Source organism: Cinclus cinclus, chromosome 12 (genome assembly GCF_963662255.1).
Source record: "Cinclus cinclus chromosome 12, bCinCin1.1, whole genome shotgun sequence".
Lineage (NCBI taxonomy): Eukaryota > Metazoa > Chordata > Aves > Passeriformes > Cinclidae > Cinclus > Cinclus cinclus.
In genome coordinates this window covers 1285084-1304085 of record NC_085057.1, presented here as the reverse complement: position 1 = coordinate 1304085, position 19002 = coordinate 1285084, and the positions used below count along the sequence as shown (strand labels likewise).

Sequence of the window (19002 nt, the reverse complement as noted above, 5' to 3'; positions counted from 1 at the left end):
AGCCTTACTGTGGTGTCCCAGCTCTGGCACTGCTGCACAGACACTGCACGCTGCCTGCCTTCAGTCTGAAGTTGCATTTTAACTTTTTGTCCCCTTTCAGTTCTCTGAAGCATGATTTCAATTAATCCATACTCTGGTGCTGTAGAGGAGAGGGTGTATTAACTTGCTACTGTAGTCCTGAGTTCACCAGAACTGCTACAGTTATTTTTATTTAGCAAATCTGCTTGTGCCTATAATAAGGAAACTAAACTAGAATGTGTGAATCTTTGTGGGGGACCAGGTCACTGTTTAGTTAACTGGCCTATAGCTAAACTTGATGTGTTTGGTGTTTATCTACTTCACTGCTTTCAGCGTTTCTGGCATCCAAACACTACCAATTGTTAACCTGTGCATTACTCTCTGCATGTGAACAACTTAAACAATTACTGAACTTTGTAAATACGTGAATTTTTTTATTTAGGTGGATGCATATGTTGGTTTACTGCTCTTCAGCTTTACTCAATAAACTTATGTTTTGAGGGTTGTATTGACACTTAACTGCCTGACTTGAGTTGATGTGGCTGAACTCATGGAAAAACACAATGGGATGTCTGTCTGCTCTGCCAAAGATTACAGTGGGGCAAGAAGGATTGATAAATACCTGAGCTGATTTATATTCTGTGGTTCAACTATTCCAGCGAAATGCTCACAAAACTACCTTTGAGGCCTGGGGCTTGCTCACCTTACCTTAGCAAGCTCAGATAGTCTGAGCAGATTTCAGGGCTTCTTTATGCGTGTGAAAAGCACTGGTCAGCTGCAGGGTCTGAAGTAGGGGCAGCCTTCTGGAGCTCTGTTTTCAGGAGAGAAATGCATGTGTCTGCAAGCTTGGTTCTTGTGTCAAGCCTACAGAAAAACCTTTGTTTTTCTAGCACAAGTGTCAGATCTTGCAGTGCCTGATCATTCACTACCAATTAAAGGAGAAAGATTCTTATCTCAGTGGAAAAGCGAGGCTTTTGTTGACTGAGGTCTTGAACAAAATCTTTGCTGTCGTTTTAATCCAAAGTTTCACTGGCTGTTCTTCCCAAAGGTTTTTGTTGTATTAATTTCTCTTAGGACACTGATTAATTTGTAGGACTGACTATCAGCATCTTCCAATTAACGGTAAGAAATTGGATGTCTTGTTTCAGGCTTGTCTCCATGTAGGCTTTCAAACTTGCTGAGCTGTATCGGGTTAGTTTTTAGTCCTGAGGGCAGGTCATTGAGCATCCTTTATGTGTAACTCAGCTGGGAAGGACTAGTGAACTGTTAAAGATCGTGTGCATATTTCTTTGGGAGTTTCCTGCATGCAGAACAAGCTCCCTGCAGTTCATAGTCAAAGTGAAATGTCTAGACACAAATCTGAAAGCAGTGTTTGTGCACCCAGCCTTGCCAGCCTGGTTCGTGTGATACCAGCACCAATAATCATTCAGTAGATTTACTGAATCAGCTGTGGGATGAGCTGGCCCACAGCTCTTTGCTTGATGAGGTGTTTCAGAGCCAGTTTTGTTTCTTGGTGTAAGTAGCAGGGAGAGACACAGGGGTCCCCTATGATGTGTGTGCTCTAAAAGGTACGTTGGCAATACTGGCCAAAATGCTGTTTCAGATGTTCTGCTACTGCTCTGCCAGCCCTTGGTTACTCGTGAGGCAGGAAGGAGACCTCAGAGGGGCTGTTTGATTCCAGTGCACAGGCCTGACCTTGGGCTGTTCCTGGGCTTGAGTAACTTGGCAGGTACCTTTCCTTTAAAACAAGGGAACTGGAGGAAGTGTTCCTTCTCAACACCTTTCAGCCTTGGACTGGAAACAATACTCATCTGGTACTTTATGTCCAAGGTTAAATCTTTTCTGGCCTAATGAAGGTGTGGAGTTCAGGCATTAGCAGTGGTCTTTGCTGAACTTGGCTGCTGTAGCTGTGTTCTAGACATGGAATCTCACCGTGATTGCTTGTCTCAGGCTCTGTGGTGAGCACAGACAGTAAGAAGAGGCTGATTAAGTTGCCCATTTTCTTCACAAAAGTCGCTTTTGGGGATGCATTTTAGTTTTGTAAGTTACTGCTTTTGACATCAATAGCCATAACCCTGAAACTCCTGATGCAGGTCTTGACTGCTGGCGTGTTAAGAAAAGCAACTCTTGTGAAAAGGCAGACACTGAGCCAGAGAGAACTCGTGGTGAATACCTGGAGGTTGGACAGCAGTCCTGTCTCTGTGACTGGTGGGGTGTGGGCATTGTGTGCTGTCCTGGGGTTGCAATCAGCTCTCAGTCCTTGGTGGCTCTGGTCAGTGCAGTGGTCCTGGAGCAGCAGTGCTGAGATGAGGAGTGGTTGTGCTTGCTGCCACAGCTCTGGCTGTGGGAGAGTTTTCCTTGGAGTGTCCCCGTCCTTGCAGTTTCAGTGTGGATGGTGGTTCCTTAAAGTTCCTTACAGAGCAGGGGAGCTCCCATCACCCAGGGACAGCTGAGGGGCTGGGCAGCTGCACAGAGCAGCTCTGTCCCACCACTTTGCAGCAGGAAAGGTGCACAAATGGGGAGCTGTTCCATGACCCCTGGAACCCATAACCCAGTTTCTCAGTGATTTATGTTTTCTCTTTGCGTCGTGATGGAAACAGGTTGGAAAGATTTTGGGTGCTGACATATCAAACTGCATAATCTTCACTTTCTGGTAGAAGAAAAGGCCAAAGACAATGCCTTAAAACAGTCTCTGTTGGATCTAGGAATGTTGTGCAGGGATCTGTAATAACCTGAGGTATGGCTTAGCAGGATTATCGAGCTTTTAACTTGCCTGAGGTTTCTTTGTTGTTGCCGTGGCTGTGCAGTGGCACGTCCTGGTTTGCTTTGTGCAGGAACTGTGCTCCCCCAGCATGCCAGCACTGCTCCCCTGCCTTGCTCCTGCACTGACCCTGAGGAGTGGGCATCCCACAAAGGGGTGGGCAGCAGGATATTTAGCTGTGTTCCTAAGCTGACACGGACGGTGAATCGTGTTAAAGTAACGTGTGAGTGCCTGAGCTTCAGGGCTTTAGTTCCCAAAATGGGAGTGCAGAACAGCTTGTCTCACCAGACCATGACCCTTCAGAGAGTGCTCTGCTGCTTTAGGGCTGCAGCTGCTGCGTGTTCCAGCGTGTCCTGGTGAAACACAGGGGTTTTCTCTCACCTGTCACTCCAGTGGCAAACATGAATGGCACTCACAGGGGCTTTGCACATACTCTTTAAAAGGAGAAGTGAAATACTTGATGTTTTTATTTCCCTCCCAGTGGAAGGTGGGTAAGTAGACTTTGTGCCAGGATTAGTGCCTTTTAATTATGACATGACAGGTTTTATTCTGTTAAAGGCAACATCTATCATTGTGATAATTTTCAAGTGCTTCAATAAAGTGTTGTTGAAAACCACTTTTTTGCATATTCATCTGTAGTAGGACAGCTGCTTTTATTGTTAGAAATGTCTAAGACCCCCCCATTACCGAATTATGGGAAACATTTGGGTGTCTTTCACTATGTAACTTAATCTGGAGAGTGACTGTAAACCTTGTGCTCAGTGCAGGCAACTTTGAGAGGCCAGATTGTGAAATTCCCATTTCTGATCATTTATTTTTGTTCTGGTACTGGAAGCATTGTTTGGTCTCATTTGTGTTTCGTTCTGAAAATACCCTTTGGGTTGAAGTTCCTGAACCATATTGTTCAACAAACAGAGAAAACATATCAATAGAGGAAGAAAAAGTTGTGGTGGTGTGTGAAATTTAAAGCTAAACTTGATTCTCACAAGAGTCTCTAGAGTAAGTAAGCTGTTAAGGTGCTTTTGTGCAATTGTGTTAACTTGGGGTGTGGATACTGCAGTCTTTGCAACAAGAAGGAATTTTCCTCTTTTTAGAATCAATAATGAAATCCCTTCTTGGTTTGAATAACATTTAAAAGATCCATGAATTCTGTAGACTGAGGAAGGGAACTGAAAGATTGTCTTGGCTAGAGGATTTTGTCCAAAGTCAGCATCCAGAAGTCTGTAATACTTGGTTTGGATTCATTTAGAAATATCCTACTGTTTCTGTTACAATAATTGGAAAACAAAGCTCTGACTTCTGATCCACTCTCAACTACAGGCTGAAGACAGATCATTATTGTCTAGTTGTCCGTGCATAATAAGTCCTTTATTCTTTTTCCCGTGCAGGCATTTTCCATATTCTGTGCCATTTCCTGGTAACAGATCTGGCACTTTGGTGAAAGGGCAGCTCACTTCAGTGACCAGTGACCTGTTCACAGCCACACACTCGAATGCTTCAGAGGTTGCTAGAGTAGCTCGGAGCTGGTTTTCCTCTTGACCTCCCCCCAGCTGTGCTTTCTTTCTGTTCTTTTCCTCACCTTCAAGAGGTTTGGTTTTACCAGTACTACTGGAGGCTGTTCACTCTCACACCCACACCTGGCATTTGTCAGCTCTTCTATTTCTGCAGCTGTCCCCGAGCCCCTCCCACGGGGCCACCAGGTCACACCTGATGCTCTGTTCCTTGTTATCCAGGCACTGCTGGCACGGTGGGGTGGAAATCCCTGTGTCCATCTCCTCCACCATGCTGGCCCGGGAGCGTGGCCCGGCTTCCTCCTCCGGCAATTCCCAGGGAACGCGGCTCCTGCCCTGGCTGGGGATCGTTCCCTGCCGTGTCCTGTGGCTCCAGGGCCCGAGGGGGCTGCATCCCAGCATCGCTGAGGCTGGAAAAAGCCCCAGGATCATCGAGTTCCAGCTGTGCCCGATCCTCACCTCGTCCCCAGCCCAGAGCACTGAGTGCCACATCCTGGAATTCCTCGGACACCTCCAGGGATGGCCATGCACTCCAAACCTCCCAGGGCAGTTCCAAAGCCTGACCACTCTTTCCATGCAGAAACCCCTGCTGCCGTCCCTTTCCACGGAGAAACCCCTGCTGCCGTCCCTTTCCATGCAGAAACCCCTGCTGCTGTCCCTTTCCATGCAGAAACCCCTGCTGCTGTCCCTTTCCATGCAGAAACCCCTGCTGCCGTCCCTTTCCATGCAGAAACCCCTGCTGCTGTCCCTTTCCATGCAGAAACCCCTGCTGCCGTCCCTTTCCATGCAGAAACCCCTGCTGCTGTCCCTTTCCATGGAGAAACCCCTGCTGCTGTCCCTTTCCATGGAGAAACCCCTGCTGCTGTCCCTTTCCATGGAGAAAGCCCTGCTGCTGTCCCTTTCCATGCAGAAACTCCTGCCGCACTCCTGCCGCTGTCAGCGGCACCCTGGAGCCTTTCCCATCTCCGCAGCCCGGAGCGCTCGGGGGTGGCTGTGAGGGCGGGGCAGGGCCCGGTACCGGCTCGGGGCCCCGTGGCCCGGCCCTGTCCGGGAAGGCCGCGCCGCTGCCCGGGCGGAGCCGCGGCCGCGAGCCGTGCCACGACAGCCCCGCACCGCTCCGCCCCTTTAACGCGGCCGGGCGCTGGCATTGAGTGACACACCTCTCGCCCTATGTCCGGCGGACTCTCCGGCCCCCGCGCCGGCTCCACCAATAGCAGCGCGACGCGGGCGGGCTCTGCGCCGCACCCGACCCGCGTTTCCCTTCTGCTCTTAAAGGGGCCGCGGTGCGGCGCGGGCGGCGCCGCTGCGCTATGCGCGGGCGGCCATGCGATGGCGGTCGGTGGTGCTGGGGCTGCTGCTGCTGCGGCTCGGGCTGCAGGCGCTGCTGGTGCTGCTGCCCGCGCTGGCCCGCGGGCTCTGCCTGCACCCGCGCCTGCCCTGCCCCGGCCCGCGGCCGCCCGCGCTGCCCGGCCCGCCCGCGGGCGCTGCGGGGCCCGGGGCCCGGCTGTGGGGAGCGGCGGCGGGCGGCGATGAGTACGAGCGGCGTTACAGCGGAGCCTTCCCCCCGCAACTGCGGGCCCGGCTGCGGGACGCGGCCCGGGGCATGTTCGTGTTCGGCTACGACAGCTACATGGAGCACGCCTTCCCCCGCGACGAGCTGGACCCGCTGCACTGCCGGGGCCGCGGGCCCGACCGCCGCGACCCGTGAGTGCGGCCGGGGGTGGGTGGGTGGGTGGGTGGATGTGTGGGTGCTGCGGGACCCGGGCTGGCACCGCTCCGTGTTTGTGTCACCGTGTGGGTCAGGCTGGGCCCAGCCGCTGGACAGCTGGTAAAGGCCATAAGCTACAGTACAAGTTCCACCTCTGTATGAATCGTTGGGTGGGAAGGGACCTTAAAGTTCATCCAGCGCCACCCCTACCATGGCAGGGACACCTCCCACTGTCCCAGGCTGTCCACCCTGGCCTGGAACACTTCCAGCGATTGCCACAGCTTCTCTGGACACCCTGTGCCAGGGCCTGCCTGCCCTCCCAGGAAAGAATTCCCTGTTAATATCCAACGTAAACCTGTTCCCCTTAAGTTTGAAGCCATTTCCCCTTTGTCCTGGCAATCCACTCCCTCTATATTTCTTGTAGTCTCCCTTCAGGTACTGGAATCAACTTCTTTCCATAGTGGGGCAGAGCTGTGGAACAGCTGCCCAAGGAGTCGTGGAGCCTCCTCCTTTGGAGCCATTCCAAACCTGCCCAGACATGTTCCTGTGTCACCTGCTCCAGGTGACCCTGCCTGGACTGAGGGTTTGGATGATCTGCACAGGTCTCTTCCATCCTTAACAATTCTGTGATTCTGCTCTTCCAGCTCCAACCTGAATATCAATGATGTGCTGGGGAACTACTCCCTGACGCTGATCGACGCGCTGGACACGCTGGCGGTGAGTTCTTGGTGTGGGGACACTGCCCTGGCCACCCCAGGGACTGCCTTGGCCATCCCAGGGACTGCCCGGCTGGGGGGTGCTCCTCAGGTGCTGCAAACAGCTGGATCATGAGCTAACAGCTGGATCACAAACCAGCGGTGTCCCGTGGGAGTAACAGAATGAGAGTAGTTGGAGATGTTAGCAGAAATTTCCAGATGAGACAGAGGGAATTTTGGAGCTCCTCCCCAAGGTTCAGAGGGGATCTCTTTGGGATATGCCATCACTGGTGCTCGGGGTGGGTGGATTTGAACTGGAACTGCTGTGAGTTGCTGGGAGGTCCATCAGGAGGAGGGTTCATTGTGTGCACAATAGCTGGAAGAGCTCTGGTTGTTTCACTTGCCAGAGGGGGCCTGACTGACACACAGGTCTGTGTGAAGAGTGGTAAAAGGAAGGAGGGAAAAGCCTGTAAAGCTGCGGCACACCTGCATCTCTGATAAAACTGGAAGATAATGTGAACAGCAGCTCAGTTTTCTGCAGCATAGGGTATGGGGTCATGAGTTTCAGAGACCCCAGTAGGTTTTGTTATTGTCATCTGTGCAGGTTTTGTGCCCTCTGGAGTGTTAGGGCTCACTGAAGTGCTGGAGCCATGGAGGATGTGGATCTCTGGTGCAGAAGGTGGTTTGGGCTCTTTGGGAAGGGTGTAAAACCCTTCCCATTCTACCCTAGGACTGCAGCAGTGGTGAGGAGCTGCTTAAGCAGGGCAGCTCTGAGCAGAACTGAAAGCAGAAGTAAAGGAAATGCTTTACTGCGAGAGAAGTTTGGGATCTGTGCTATGTGGCTGATAGCAGTGCCTTCCTGTCCTCTCACCAGCAGGGCGGTGCTTAACTTTTCTCAAATGTGAAGGTTCTGGTTGCCAAAGTCTCTTGAGTTTCAGAAGCTGCTGCCTGGGGGAAGCCTGTTCTGCTCCTCATTGCTCAGTTCAAACACGTGATGCTTCCCCACTGGGTCTGGGCAATAGGGACAGCTGGCACCTGGTGCTTTGGTTTAAAATTTAGGTATGTCCCAGCCCTTTCATGAGGTCAGGCAAGCAGGAACTTGTGTTTTCCTTTCACATTCCTGCTCCCCTGAAGCTCAGGCTGAATTTAATCTGTCTCTGGATGCAGTGGAAATCACTTCCTAGGTTAGACCTGTAGGAAGCCTTAACCCCTTAAGAGGACTCCTGGATGTGCAGTGTTGGGTCAGGAGCCTGAAAGGTTGGACTGGTGTTTGGTCAAATAAACATTAAATCAAACTTCATTGTTCTGTAAGTTGTGTTATGTTTTAAGCTAAATTTAACTCTTGAACTGACACTTCAGGCAGTTTGAACACTCAGTGTGCTAAATCTGACTGCTGGCCTAAGACGTGAACTTGCCATTCTCTTCCCCAACCCTCTTGTGAAGCAACAATTGTACAAACTAGCTTTGTTTTTCTGTAAAAGGTAATGGGAAACTCCTCAGAATTCCAGAAGGCAGTGAAGTTGGTGATTGACACAGTTTCATTTGACAAAGACTCCACAGTCCAAGTTTTTGAGGCAACAATCAGGTATGTGGTGCTGAGTTCTTGTCTTTAAAGCAGTAACAAGGTTAAAGACTTGGTGAGTGTAATTCAAAGTGAAATCATTGATTAGGAGGTTTTTGGCAGGCTTTATTCCCTAATTTGTTCCTCAAGTAAGCTGTTTTTTAATGTTCTATGAAAATATTCCATCCTTTCTTACTGGAAACAATTTTAATCAGTCCCGTGAGATCTGGAGCAGTGAGACAGTGGTTGGCTCTGTGCTTGCAGACTCTGCTTTTTTGTTGTCACTCTTGCAGCAGACACTCAGATCTGGGCCCAGCGAACAGCTCTGGGACAGCTTTTCCCTGGTTTGTTTCTGTTTCATGGACTTCTGCTCACTTTCACTTTCATTTTAGATAAAAATAAGACTCTTCTGTCTTGGAAATGATTTTAAAGGGTTTCATTTTCTGTGTGTCTCAAGCAGTGTTTATTCCTGCTTCACTTGGCTAGGCTTTCTTTTTTCTGAGAGCTAAGTTTATGTAACACCCTTCCTGCCATTTGCAGGAACAAGGAGGTCTTCACTCTTAAACAGACCTGTTACAAGAACTCCTGGGTCAGATGAATTTTGCAGAAGCAGGTTTTGGGATACTGTGGCTGACTGCAGCATGATTTCTGCATGTGTTCACTACTGGTGGGGGAAAACCAGATCATTTTGTGTAGTGCCTGGAAGGAGCACAAAGTAATAATTCTGTCAGACATGACACCAGTAAGGTGTTTAGGTGAAGAATGAAGTTCAGAACAGACTGAAAACCTGAATTTCCCTTTTCCCACAGAGTTTTGGGAAGCCTGCTGTCTGCCCACATCATCATTACAGACACCAAGCAGCCCTTTGGTGACATGACCATTAAGGATTATGACAATGAGCTGCTGCACTTGGCTCATGACCTGGCAGTGAGGCTGCTCCCAGCCTTTGAGAACACCAAAACTGGAATTCCCTATCCTCGGGTGAGTGTGCACAGCAGCCCTGGGGGGAACAGGCTCAAAGCAGTGTTTCACCTGTCCTGCAAATTAAATTTTGTGCCCTTTTATGTGCACTTGGGGTATTGAGCCTGCTCCAAGTTATTCTAAAATGACACAGGGGAAACTGCCCTAAGTTTTGATGACGTGGGTAATAGACGTTGCTCCTTCTGTCTAGTAAATGTTTTCCCTGAGCTGCTTTTTCACTGTGTTTACTGTTCCCTGTGGGTCAGGAGTCATTTGTGTCTGTGCTGTTTGGCTAGAGCATTCCCTGTGTCACACAGCAGCTGACAATATTGTCATAAACAAGGAATACTGTAAAGGCAAATAGCTGAGGAAAGTGACTCTGTTGGTGACTTGCTACTAAAACAGTTATGTTAGAATAAAACTCTTCTGAAATATTTATCATACTGGGCTTGGAATTTAGAATTTTCCTGTAGACTGCTCACTGGGTACTCAGTACTCTGGGATTCTTGGATGCTGCAGCCTCCTGTTTTAGGCAGATGCAGTTGGCAAGCAGAAGGATGTCACTACTACTGGAACACTCCTAAACTGCAAAATTATAATTGGCACTTGCCTGGCTGCTCTTAATTTCTAGAGACAGCAGCACTGCTTTTCCTCCAGACCTGCCAGGCTGTAGAAATGTGAATTTTCACTTCTGTTCAGGGCCTGGTAAAGCAGCTGAGGATGGTGTAACTTCCCTTCAGGCTGCCTTCCATGGGGAAGGGGAGGAGCATCCACTCAGGAAGCTCTTGGTTTCAACAGCACAAATTGGGGGGTAGCAAAGAAGGGAGAACCTGGATGTTTAGTGGAAAGCATGAAAAAGTGGAGTGAAGTTTGCAAGGGTTAGCAAGCATAAGAGAAAAATGAGGCTTGCCCACTTTAAGCATGGCGCTACAAAGCTGGAAGCAGAATGCCAGGAATTCTACAGGAAAGCTTTCCAAGCAGCACTGCTGGTTTTGTGTCTCTGTGCACATTCCATGCTCCACATTGTGCAAAAACTACCAAAAAGGCTTGTTGCTGAAGGTGAGGGTGCAGCTGTGAGCACAGCTGGCTGAGTGCAGCCTGCCTGTCCCTGTTCACAGGTGAACCTGAAGAAGGGGGTTCCTCCAGACAGCCACAACGAGACCTGCACAGCAGGAGCTGGGTCCTTGCTGGTGGAGTTTGGGATCCTCAGCAGGCTCCTTGGTGATTCCACCTTCGAATGGGTGGCCAGGAGAGCTGTGAAGGCCCTGTGGAGCCTCAGGAGCAGTAACACTGGACTGCTGGGTAATGTCTGACTGCTGCTGTGCCTTCAGGCCAGTTCTTCCACCAAAGGTGTCCTCACCTTTGTCCTTCTGCTCCCTCTGCAGCTGTTCAGTCACATTCTCCTTCTGTTCCCTGGGGTTGTGTTGAACTAAGGGCACTTTGGGGTTTTCTAAGAAAAATGGAGTCTCTGAAAGACTCCTTTAGGGCACAGGTTTTCAAATGGAATTTTTCACAAGACTGGGGAATGGAACTGAAGGCCCTGATTTGTGTCCCCATTAATATAATTCAGATTGGCAGATGACTAAAAGTACTTAAAATAACTGCATGTGTGTGGGTGTTCCTCAGATGAATCTACCACTGTAACACTTCATCTGATGTTAATCTTTGATCCTTCCTTCTTGGGAATTTGTGAATGTGTAATATTCCCAAGTCTTGACTGGATTGTTTTTCCCTGGTATACTCTGCAACCTCAGATTAAACTTTTGGTTTGTTCTTAAAGGAAATGTTGTGAATATCCAGACTGGTCACTGGGTTGGAAAGCAAAGTGGACTGGGAGCAGGGTCAGATTCGTTCTATGAGTACCTGCTGAAGTCCTACATCCTCTTTGGAGAAAAGGAAGACCTGGAGATGTTCAACGCTGCTTATCAGAACATTCAGAACCACTTGAGGAGAGGGTATGTGATTCACGTCAGCATCAATTCCTTGTGCAGTGAATCCTCTGGAAGATCTGAAACATATCTGTTTATAGTGCTTTGTGTCGTGCTCTAGAAAATCTGTTCTCATTTTTTACTGGGAGAGCAGAATCTCATTTCCATGGCAGGCTCCTCTTTCCTCAGCAACTGATCAGGTGCAGAGAAGCCAAACTGGTTCCTGTCCCATTTATAAATGTTAAGGCTGAGAAAAGTCTGGCACTGCAAAAGAAATGTATTAAATTGGCTGCTTTGTTTTTCTAAAACAGATCTTGCCTGGCATGACTTTTTGGTAGAGATTTTGCTGGCAGAGCTCTAAGATAGGATGCATCCCTTTATGAATTAACTTCTCTGAGAGCACGACTGATGTTTGGGTTCCTTTACAATGAGCCCAGCACAGCAAACCAGTGGCTGCTCGCCTTTGCTGGTGGCAGTGTGCTGTGCTCTCCTCAAGCAGAGCACTTCCATGTTGCTCTTGTTCCCTGGCAGTCGGGAGGCCTGCAATGAAGGAGAGGGTGACCCTCCCCTGTACGTCAATGTGAACATGTACACGGGCCAGCTGATGAACACCTGGATTGACTCTCTGCAGGCCTTTTTCCCTGGACTGCAGGTAAACTTTCCTTCTGGTAAAGGCCAAGGAGAAAGGCCCATCCTAATCCTGGGCTGGGAATGAGTGGGAGTTCTGAGCTGAGCTGCCCCCTGAGGGATTGCATCTGGCTGCTCTGATAAAGAGTTCAGTTCAGCTCTGCATTAACACAGCAGGGTGGGGAGGCCTGGCCTGCTCTCTGCTGGATCTGAGAGACTTGCAGCTTCCCTCTTTTAACCTCACCATTTGTATTCTGTGCTGTGAGGCTCTGCTAAAGCTTCTACTGCAGAGAATGAATACACGAGTACTTTTGGGGGTTATTTTGTGTGTGTTTTATGGGAGAAGAGTTGCATTAGATGCCACGCTCTCATCTTTGCTGGCTTGCAGCACTAAGTGTGTGTGTCTCTGGCTGCTCTCGTGCCCAGGTGTTGATAGGAGATGTGGAAGATGCCATTTGTCTCCATGCCTTCTATTATGCCATATGGAAACGCTATGGAGCTCTCCCAGAGAGGTACAACTGGCAGCTGCAGGCCCCAGATGTTCCCTTCTACCCACTGAGGCCGGAGCTGGTGGAGTCCACATATCTCCTTTATCAGGTATTGGACTTCTCTGAGCTGCACATCACAGCCTGGCCAAAATGCTTTTGTTCAGAAAGTCACTTTTCCCCCAGAAAGTCACATTTTTTTTCCCCCCCCCCGACCTCTGACCAAGCTGAAGTTTGGCAGCCCTGGAGCTGCCTCTTGTCATGTGGAGTCTCTGGGCAGGCACTGCAGTGTTGAGCAACGTTGTGGACCTGCTGTTTGCTTCAAAAATACCCTTTTTAATAAGGCAGGCAAAAACAACACTAAACAACCTTTTCTAAAAACTGCTGGCAGATTTTTACAAGGCAGAGAATTGTGACTGCTCAACCAAAATTGTCAAAGTAAATGTAACAGCTTTCCTTGCAGTAGTGTCCAGGCACAGGTACAATAAACTAAAATATCTGTCTGCCTACAAGGAAGGGATCAGAGAGTTTGGATTAACTGCAGGTTTTCTAGCATTTACACTAAAGCAAATGTGAGATGCTTGCATTGGCTAATCCAAGTCACGCTCCTATAAAGATAAGTTTGCTGTGATACACAAACTCTGCTACCAATAGGCCTTTGTTGTGTTATTTTTACAGGATTTCAAAATTGCTGACTCTAACTCTTGTCTGTCTTCCTTATTTAGGCCACAAAGAACCCATTTTACCTTCATGTGGGAATGGATATTCTGCAGAGTTTGGAAAAATATACAAAAGCAAAGTCAGTCTTCAATGTTCTTTTCTTCTCTCAGTGCTATATACCTACATTTTATTATACAAATATTATATAGAATCCAGTCTGCCACATGTAGGTAAACCAGAAAACCCAGCCCACCTTGAAAGCCACAAGTGATGATTGATTTACTGAGCACTTCTTTCTTTCCCATCTGAAAATGAAATTATAGTCCAGTGGCATCTATATAGCTTTGGAATTTTATCACTGCCTTTCAGAATGCATTGTTGATGATCAACTGCTAAAAACTGTTGAAAATAGTAGTTGGGATTTTTCCTAGGAATCCTGCAAGATTATTTCTCTCCTCGTGGTGTTTAGGTGCACTGAGGGATGGCCCCTAAGCCAGGTGCTGTTGGATATCAGCTTCCAGTTCCAGACAGCAGCAGTCAACCCTGACTTTAACACTGAGTAGCTGAACTTCTTGCAAGGCTCAGGGGGAAGACAGTGAATTTTTATTCCTTATTATTAATTGACTTATTTTCTTGACAAATGTGTAATGATTGGCCAGGTCAGGCTTTGCTGCTGAGTGGGGTTCAGGTGATCACAGACCCTGAGCACCCCAGAACCAATAACCAGTGAGTGCTTGCACAGCACACTTGTTCCATTTGACCTTCACCCCTGGCAGTGGGGATGCTCCCGAGTGAAGGAATGTCTGGGCAGCACTTAGGGAGCAGGACAGCTGGGACTGACCCCAAACCCATGTCCAATGTTGCAGGTGTGGCTATGCCACGTTGCACCACGTGGTGGAGAAGACCAAGGAGGATCGAATGGAGAGCTTCTTCCTCAGTGAAACCTGTAAATATTTGTACCTGGTACGTGTGTGTTCCACTGAGCCCAGAAATGGCACAGGAGGGGCAGGAGGTTATTAATTATTAATTAGAAACTGGGCTGGGTTTGGGAGGGGCATCATTAATGACAACCTGCTGAGCTCTGGGGTTTGTGCATGGAGGAGATTCAGGCTGAGCTCCTCTTCTTTGAGCTCACCCCAGTCTCTGAGGTGGGGCAGCTGCCCAGGAGTGGTTTCTGAACCTGGGGAGCTGCAGATCTTTGGGGAGGGGCTGGACAGGAGAGGGGGCAGGACTGGAGGGAGCTGCTGCTCAGCTCTGAGCTCATGGCTGCTTTCAGCCCTGCTGCCTGGAGCCGCCTCTGCTTTCTCCCTGCTGGGCTTTGGCACTCACAGGAGAAAGCATTTGGGCTGACATTGCCTAAACCCCTGTTCTCAGTCTCCTTTAGTGTGCAGAAAACCAAATAAATCTGTGGCTGAGTGGATGCCAGCCTAGAAATGCCTCACAGAGCAGCTTAGAAAAATAAGAGCACTTTAAGTTGCGTGAGAAGTTTATGTTCTGCTCTCCTCTTCTAACTGCTCAGATCAATCCTTTGCATTAAGACTATTTATTGCCATTTGCTCCTGCATTATTTAGCACTAAAAGGTATTTCTGTGTGGTCCCTCAAAGCCCGAGTACCTGTTTCCAACTCCTTGTTACTGGGAGATGAAGGATGTGGCACACCTGCAATGACTGTCTCTCCCTCCTGTGTCTCCTTCAGTTGTTTGATGAAGAGAATCCAGTGCATAAATCTGGGAATAAGTTCATGTTTACTACTGAGGGCCACATCGTGTCTGTGGATGAGCGTTTCCGGAGCTCTCTGTGGGAGGACATCCTGCCTGGAGAGGAGGACAGCACCCACAAAACCAAACCCACCGAGCTCAAGGCTGCCAACTTCAGCTCCAACGTAAGGAAAGCACAGGCTGCTCCTGCCTGGGGGACAGGGGAAGGGGCGGGCAGGACACGCAGAGCCCTTGGGAGCTGGTACAACTGGAGTGTTGCCTTTAGAAATGCTAAGTGCCTGGAAAGCTGCCCTGAAAAACACGTTGAGCAGCAGCATAAATGGGATCATGTGAGGGATTCTGGTGAAGGTGAAACCTGTCCCCTTTGAAGTATTTGGCAGCGATTTTTTTGTTCTTTGTTAATTTACTTCCGATTATTTTTCCCTTCCCCTCTTCTTTGCCCTTAAAACTCTCCAGTGTTGCTGTCAGGGGCAAAGGGAGAAGCAGAGAGTCATGTAAACCATCTAAACCAAACCATGTAAACCAAGCTTTGTCTTCCTCAGTGTGGGTTTTAGGGATATAAAGGGGGCCTTTTTTAGCAAGGCCTCAGCTGAGAGATGTGGCTCCAGTGCCCATCACCAACCAGAACAGATCTGGTTTTAATCACAAAATCACAGAATGGTTTGAGAGGACTTTAAAGAGCATCTCATTCCACCCCCATGGGCAGGGACACCTTCCACTGGAGTAGTTAAGGACAATTTTTTAAATCTCTGCTGGTAGGTTCTGGTGTGGTTCCTTCCCTCCTCCCCTCAAAGCTCCAGAAAAAGAGCATTATTTTAAACATTTGCAGTTGTCATAGTGAAGGAAATCTCAGTTGCACAACAAGCTGAGCTGTGTGCTTGGAAGCTGCAGCCTGCACTGAGGAAACGCTGCTCATTTATGGGATTTGTGCTGGAAGTCTGCAAAGAACGAGGCCAGGTTGGAGTAAAAAGTGTTATTTGGTACCATTTTCTGTACTGGGAGGGTCTGAAAGGACTGCAGCGGGGATGGGCTTGCCTGGGCTTGAATCAGAGCTTTTAAAAAGATGTAAATTTTCTCAACAGTGTAACAGAGTCCCTGATGAGAGGAGGTACCTGCTGCCCCTGAAGAGCAACTACATGAGACAGATCGACAGAATGGTGGGACTCATCTGAGGGACCCTGCAGGGAAACTTGAGCTTGGGATTGCTCTGCAGACATTCCTCCCCCTCCAGCTGCTCCCTGCACAGGCTGAGTCCCCCAGGTGTCCCCTGGGCCTGTGGTCAGCTGTGGACACAAAGGAGATGGAGCTCAGTGCTCCGAGCTGGGGTTACCTGTGCCACCTCAACAGACAGCTCTTGTTTCAAGACTTCCTATGAAAAATGTGTTGAAAATGAAGGCTGAGTATATTTTAAAAGAAAAAGAAGGCAAGTTGGCCTGTGCCACTTAGCTACCTCTTTGTAGCTGTGTTACAAATGTCCCTCTAGAGCAGGGTCTGGTGTTTAATCTGAAGTGATCTCGGTGCGTGGGGAAGGAGTGGGGAAGTGCAATTTTTTACACCAAGTTGAATTATTGAATTTTTCTGACTAGCAATACACAACCTTAAGGTCTGCTCAGGTAGGAACCCACTGGGTTTGCTGAAACAAAACTGCTCTAAGTACTCTTGGAGGGATAACTCCTGGTGGTGTGAGAGCTGTTGCTGGAGTCTGACATCCCTCCCACTCGCAGCTGATAGAACCTGCAGGGCTGTGAGAGCCTGTAGAAACCAGTGATCAAACCAACCCAGGTGCCTTTTTGGGAGGGAATGGGGGGAGGGAAGGGGGAATTGCAAAGCCACTCAGGCAGAAGTTCCCAAAGTTTCCTTGTTTGCCATGTTTTAGTGCCTTTTCAGGAGACATGCTGCTGAGAACTGGTGCCACGGTTCTTACATGAAGAACAAATTTCACATTCCTGACAGGATTCATGTCTTAGTGCCTTCATTTCTCTTCACTACCAGGGAAAACTGAGCTTCCTTGGGAAGATGGAAAAGTATTTCTGATGAGCTGGTTTCAAAATACAGTGGAACCAAAAGTCACTTAAAAAAAGATGTTTGGGTGGGTTTTTATTTTTATTTTTTAAGATCCTGTAAGGATATCTCTGAACTTTCAGGAAGAAAGCAGTTAAGGGCTTGAGGGGTGACAACAAACTGAGGCCAAAACAGCTATTTTAAATACAGCAAGTTGTTTTTTTTGTTTGTTTTTTTATTTTTTTTCCAGTGGTTCCCCATTGCTTATATACTTCTAATTTTTGACTACAATTGAAGTAGTAGACTGTTATTTTTGGGTTAATGACTTTTAAATTGAGGGATAAATACGAGGGTGACTTGATCTGCTGTATTTTCACCATCTTACAAAAACATTGGTTTTCATAAACCACGTGTTGCAACTCAAAACATTTCTAATAAATATGAAGTTTCTGCTGGAGAGGTTATTATTGGAATCTTTTAATGTACAGATACACCTCAGGGACTTTGTTGTAGAATATTCTATTCCATGATAGTTGAATCTTGTGTTCAGGCAAAAAAAAAAACGTATCAAGTCTTCTTACAATTATTATGTATGTTTGAAGGGTTGGAGTGGGGAGAGGGAGATAGGTTGAAATTTCCCAAAATACTGCATTACAATGGTTGCCTTGGTGTTTGAGGCAGCTGGTGATTCCAGCTCCTGTAGAGTTGGCTTTGCCAAAGGTGTATTATTGGAGTGCTTGAGTTGTTTCAAAGGAGAAGAGAGTTCAAGGTGTGATGCAGGGAGGTGCTGGGAGAGGTTCAGGCACAGGGTGAGAAGGGCAGGAGGATGGACAGAGGCAGGGGTGTCCCCAGGAGGATGGGGGGCACTTCTGCCCACCCAGAGCTGAGGGGTCTGGGCTCTCAAATGCTGCTCCTGGGCTAGCTGGGCTCATCCAGCCCTGCAATGAGAAGTGGTGGGGTGGGAGCACAGCACAGCATCCCACACTGGCTCTGCAAACTCATGGAGTGGCAGTGCCAGGGTGGGCAGGATTTGGGGATGGACAGGACACCAGGACAGACACACCCTCAGTGCAGTGGTGGCTTCTCCTGGTCCAGGTTTGTCCCTGACTCCCAGCTGAGCTCCCTGAGTGTGGCACTGGCCACTCTTTCTGTGTTTGTGCCTTCTGAACTGAACCCAGGGAGGCTCCCAGCCCAGGATTGTGCACAGAATCCATTCCAGAGCTTTCCAGAGAGAAGTCCACGACTGTGAGGAAGTTGCACAACTGTTTTTGTGTTTTTCTTGTGATTGCCAGGAATATTGAAAGGTGGCTGAGAATGGGAACAGCCCAGACAGGAATTGCCCTTTCCAGCCAAAAATGGTCAGCCTCCCTGGGGAATTGCTTTGGAATTTCTGTTGCCTGGTGATGTGGCAGCCATCTTTCCATAGAAATGCTCTTTATCCTCATGGAGGCTGGTGGTAAAACACTCAGTGTTCCTTCAGGAGCCAACTTTTCTTCCTCTTTGTTCTAAAACTGCTTGGATATGTTTTTACTCTGTAAGGACAGGGCACCTGTTATGCACTAAAATGAGAGCTTTTGTACAAGTCAATGGCATAAAAACGGAGCTGATAACAGTGCTGGAATCACTTCTGAAATAGACTCTTGTATTTCTTGGTATCATGTGCAATATCAGGTTTTCCTAAATAAAAGTGCCATGTGCTTAATTGTTATTTATCTGTGAAGTATTTAACTGAGGATGGGAAACTTGGAAGAGGACCAAATGTGCTTTCATGAAATGTCCTGAATTTTCAACACTTGGCTTGCATTTTGCAAATCTGCATTAAAGAATAGTGTTTGACTACTTGGATATGTGTTTGTCTTGTAGGGGATCTCCCTGCACCTTCTGTACACTGGGATTTCTTTCAACTGGTTAGAGCTGGGATAATCCCATTTATTCTTTCTGCAGGAGAATACCCACCCCAAAACAACAGGGCTCTGTCTTCTCCCCCTGCTCCCCTTTCTCTCCGTGAGGATTTGGGGGCAGCTGAGAGCAGGGATTGATGTGGGGTAAGTGAAGTGTGGCAGCTCCTGGTCTCGTGAGCAGGTCCTGACCTCCCTGCTGGGATTCCCAATCCTTTGTCCAATCAGTCCATGAAAAATCTGTTTTTTTCCAGGTGGGATTTCTGCACCAAGAGCCTTGCTGGGCTCTCTCCCGCCTGGGAAACAGCTGGTGCTGGGTTTGAGAGCAGGAGCTGGAAATGAGCTCTGACCATCACTTTGGTTCTCTTTTGCTGCTTTTCCCTCCTGGATTTGTTTTCTCTCTGCCTGTCATTCTCTCTTGTGTTCTTTCCTGGTTTGTAGTCCTGCTGCAAAGGCTGTTGGAGCTGCCAG

At 48.4% G+C, this 19002-nt stretch overlaps 1 protein-coding gene across 1 annotated transcript; it reads left to right on the top strand.

The window, feature by feature from the left end:
• The first annotated feature begins 5614 nt into the window (after nt 1–5614).
• On the top strand, nt 5615–18478 carry EDEM1 (ER degradation enhancing alpha-mannosidase like protein 1). Its single transcript, XM_062500748.1, has 12 exons — nt 5615–5994; nt 6643–6715; nt 8175–8278; nt 9064–9235; nt 10333–10516; nt 10995–11169; nt 11674–11794; nt 12196–12366; nt 12980–13053; nt 13781–13877; nt 14611–14796; nt 15715–18478. Exons 1-12 carry the CDS (start codon nt 5615–5617, stop codon nt 15802–15804), a joined length of 1827 nt encoding a protein of 608 aa, XP_062356732.1. The 3' UTR covers nt 15805–18478.
• The last annotated feature ends 524 nt before the right edge of the window (nt 18479–19002 follow it).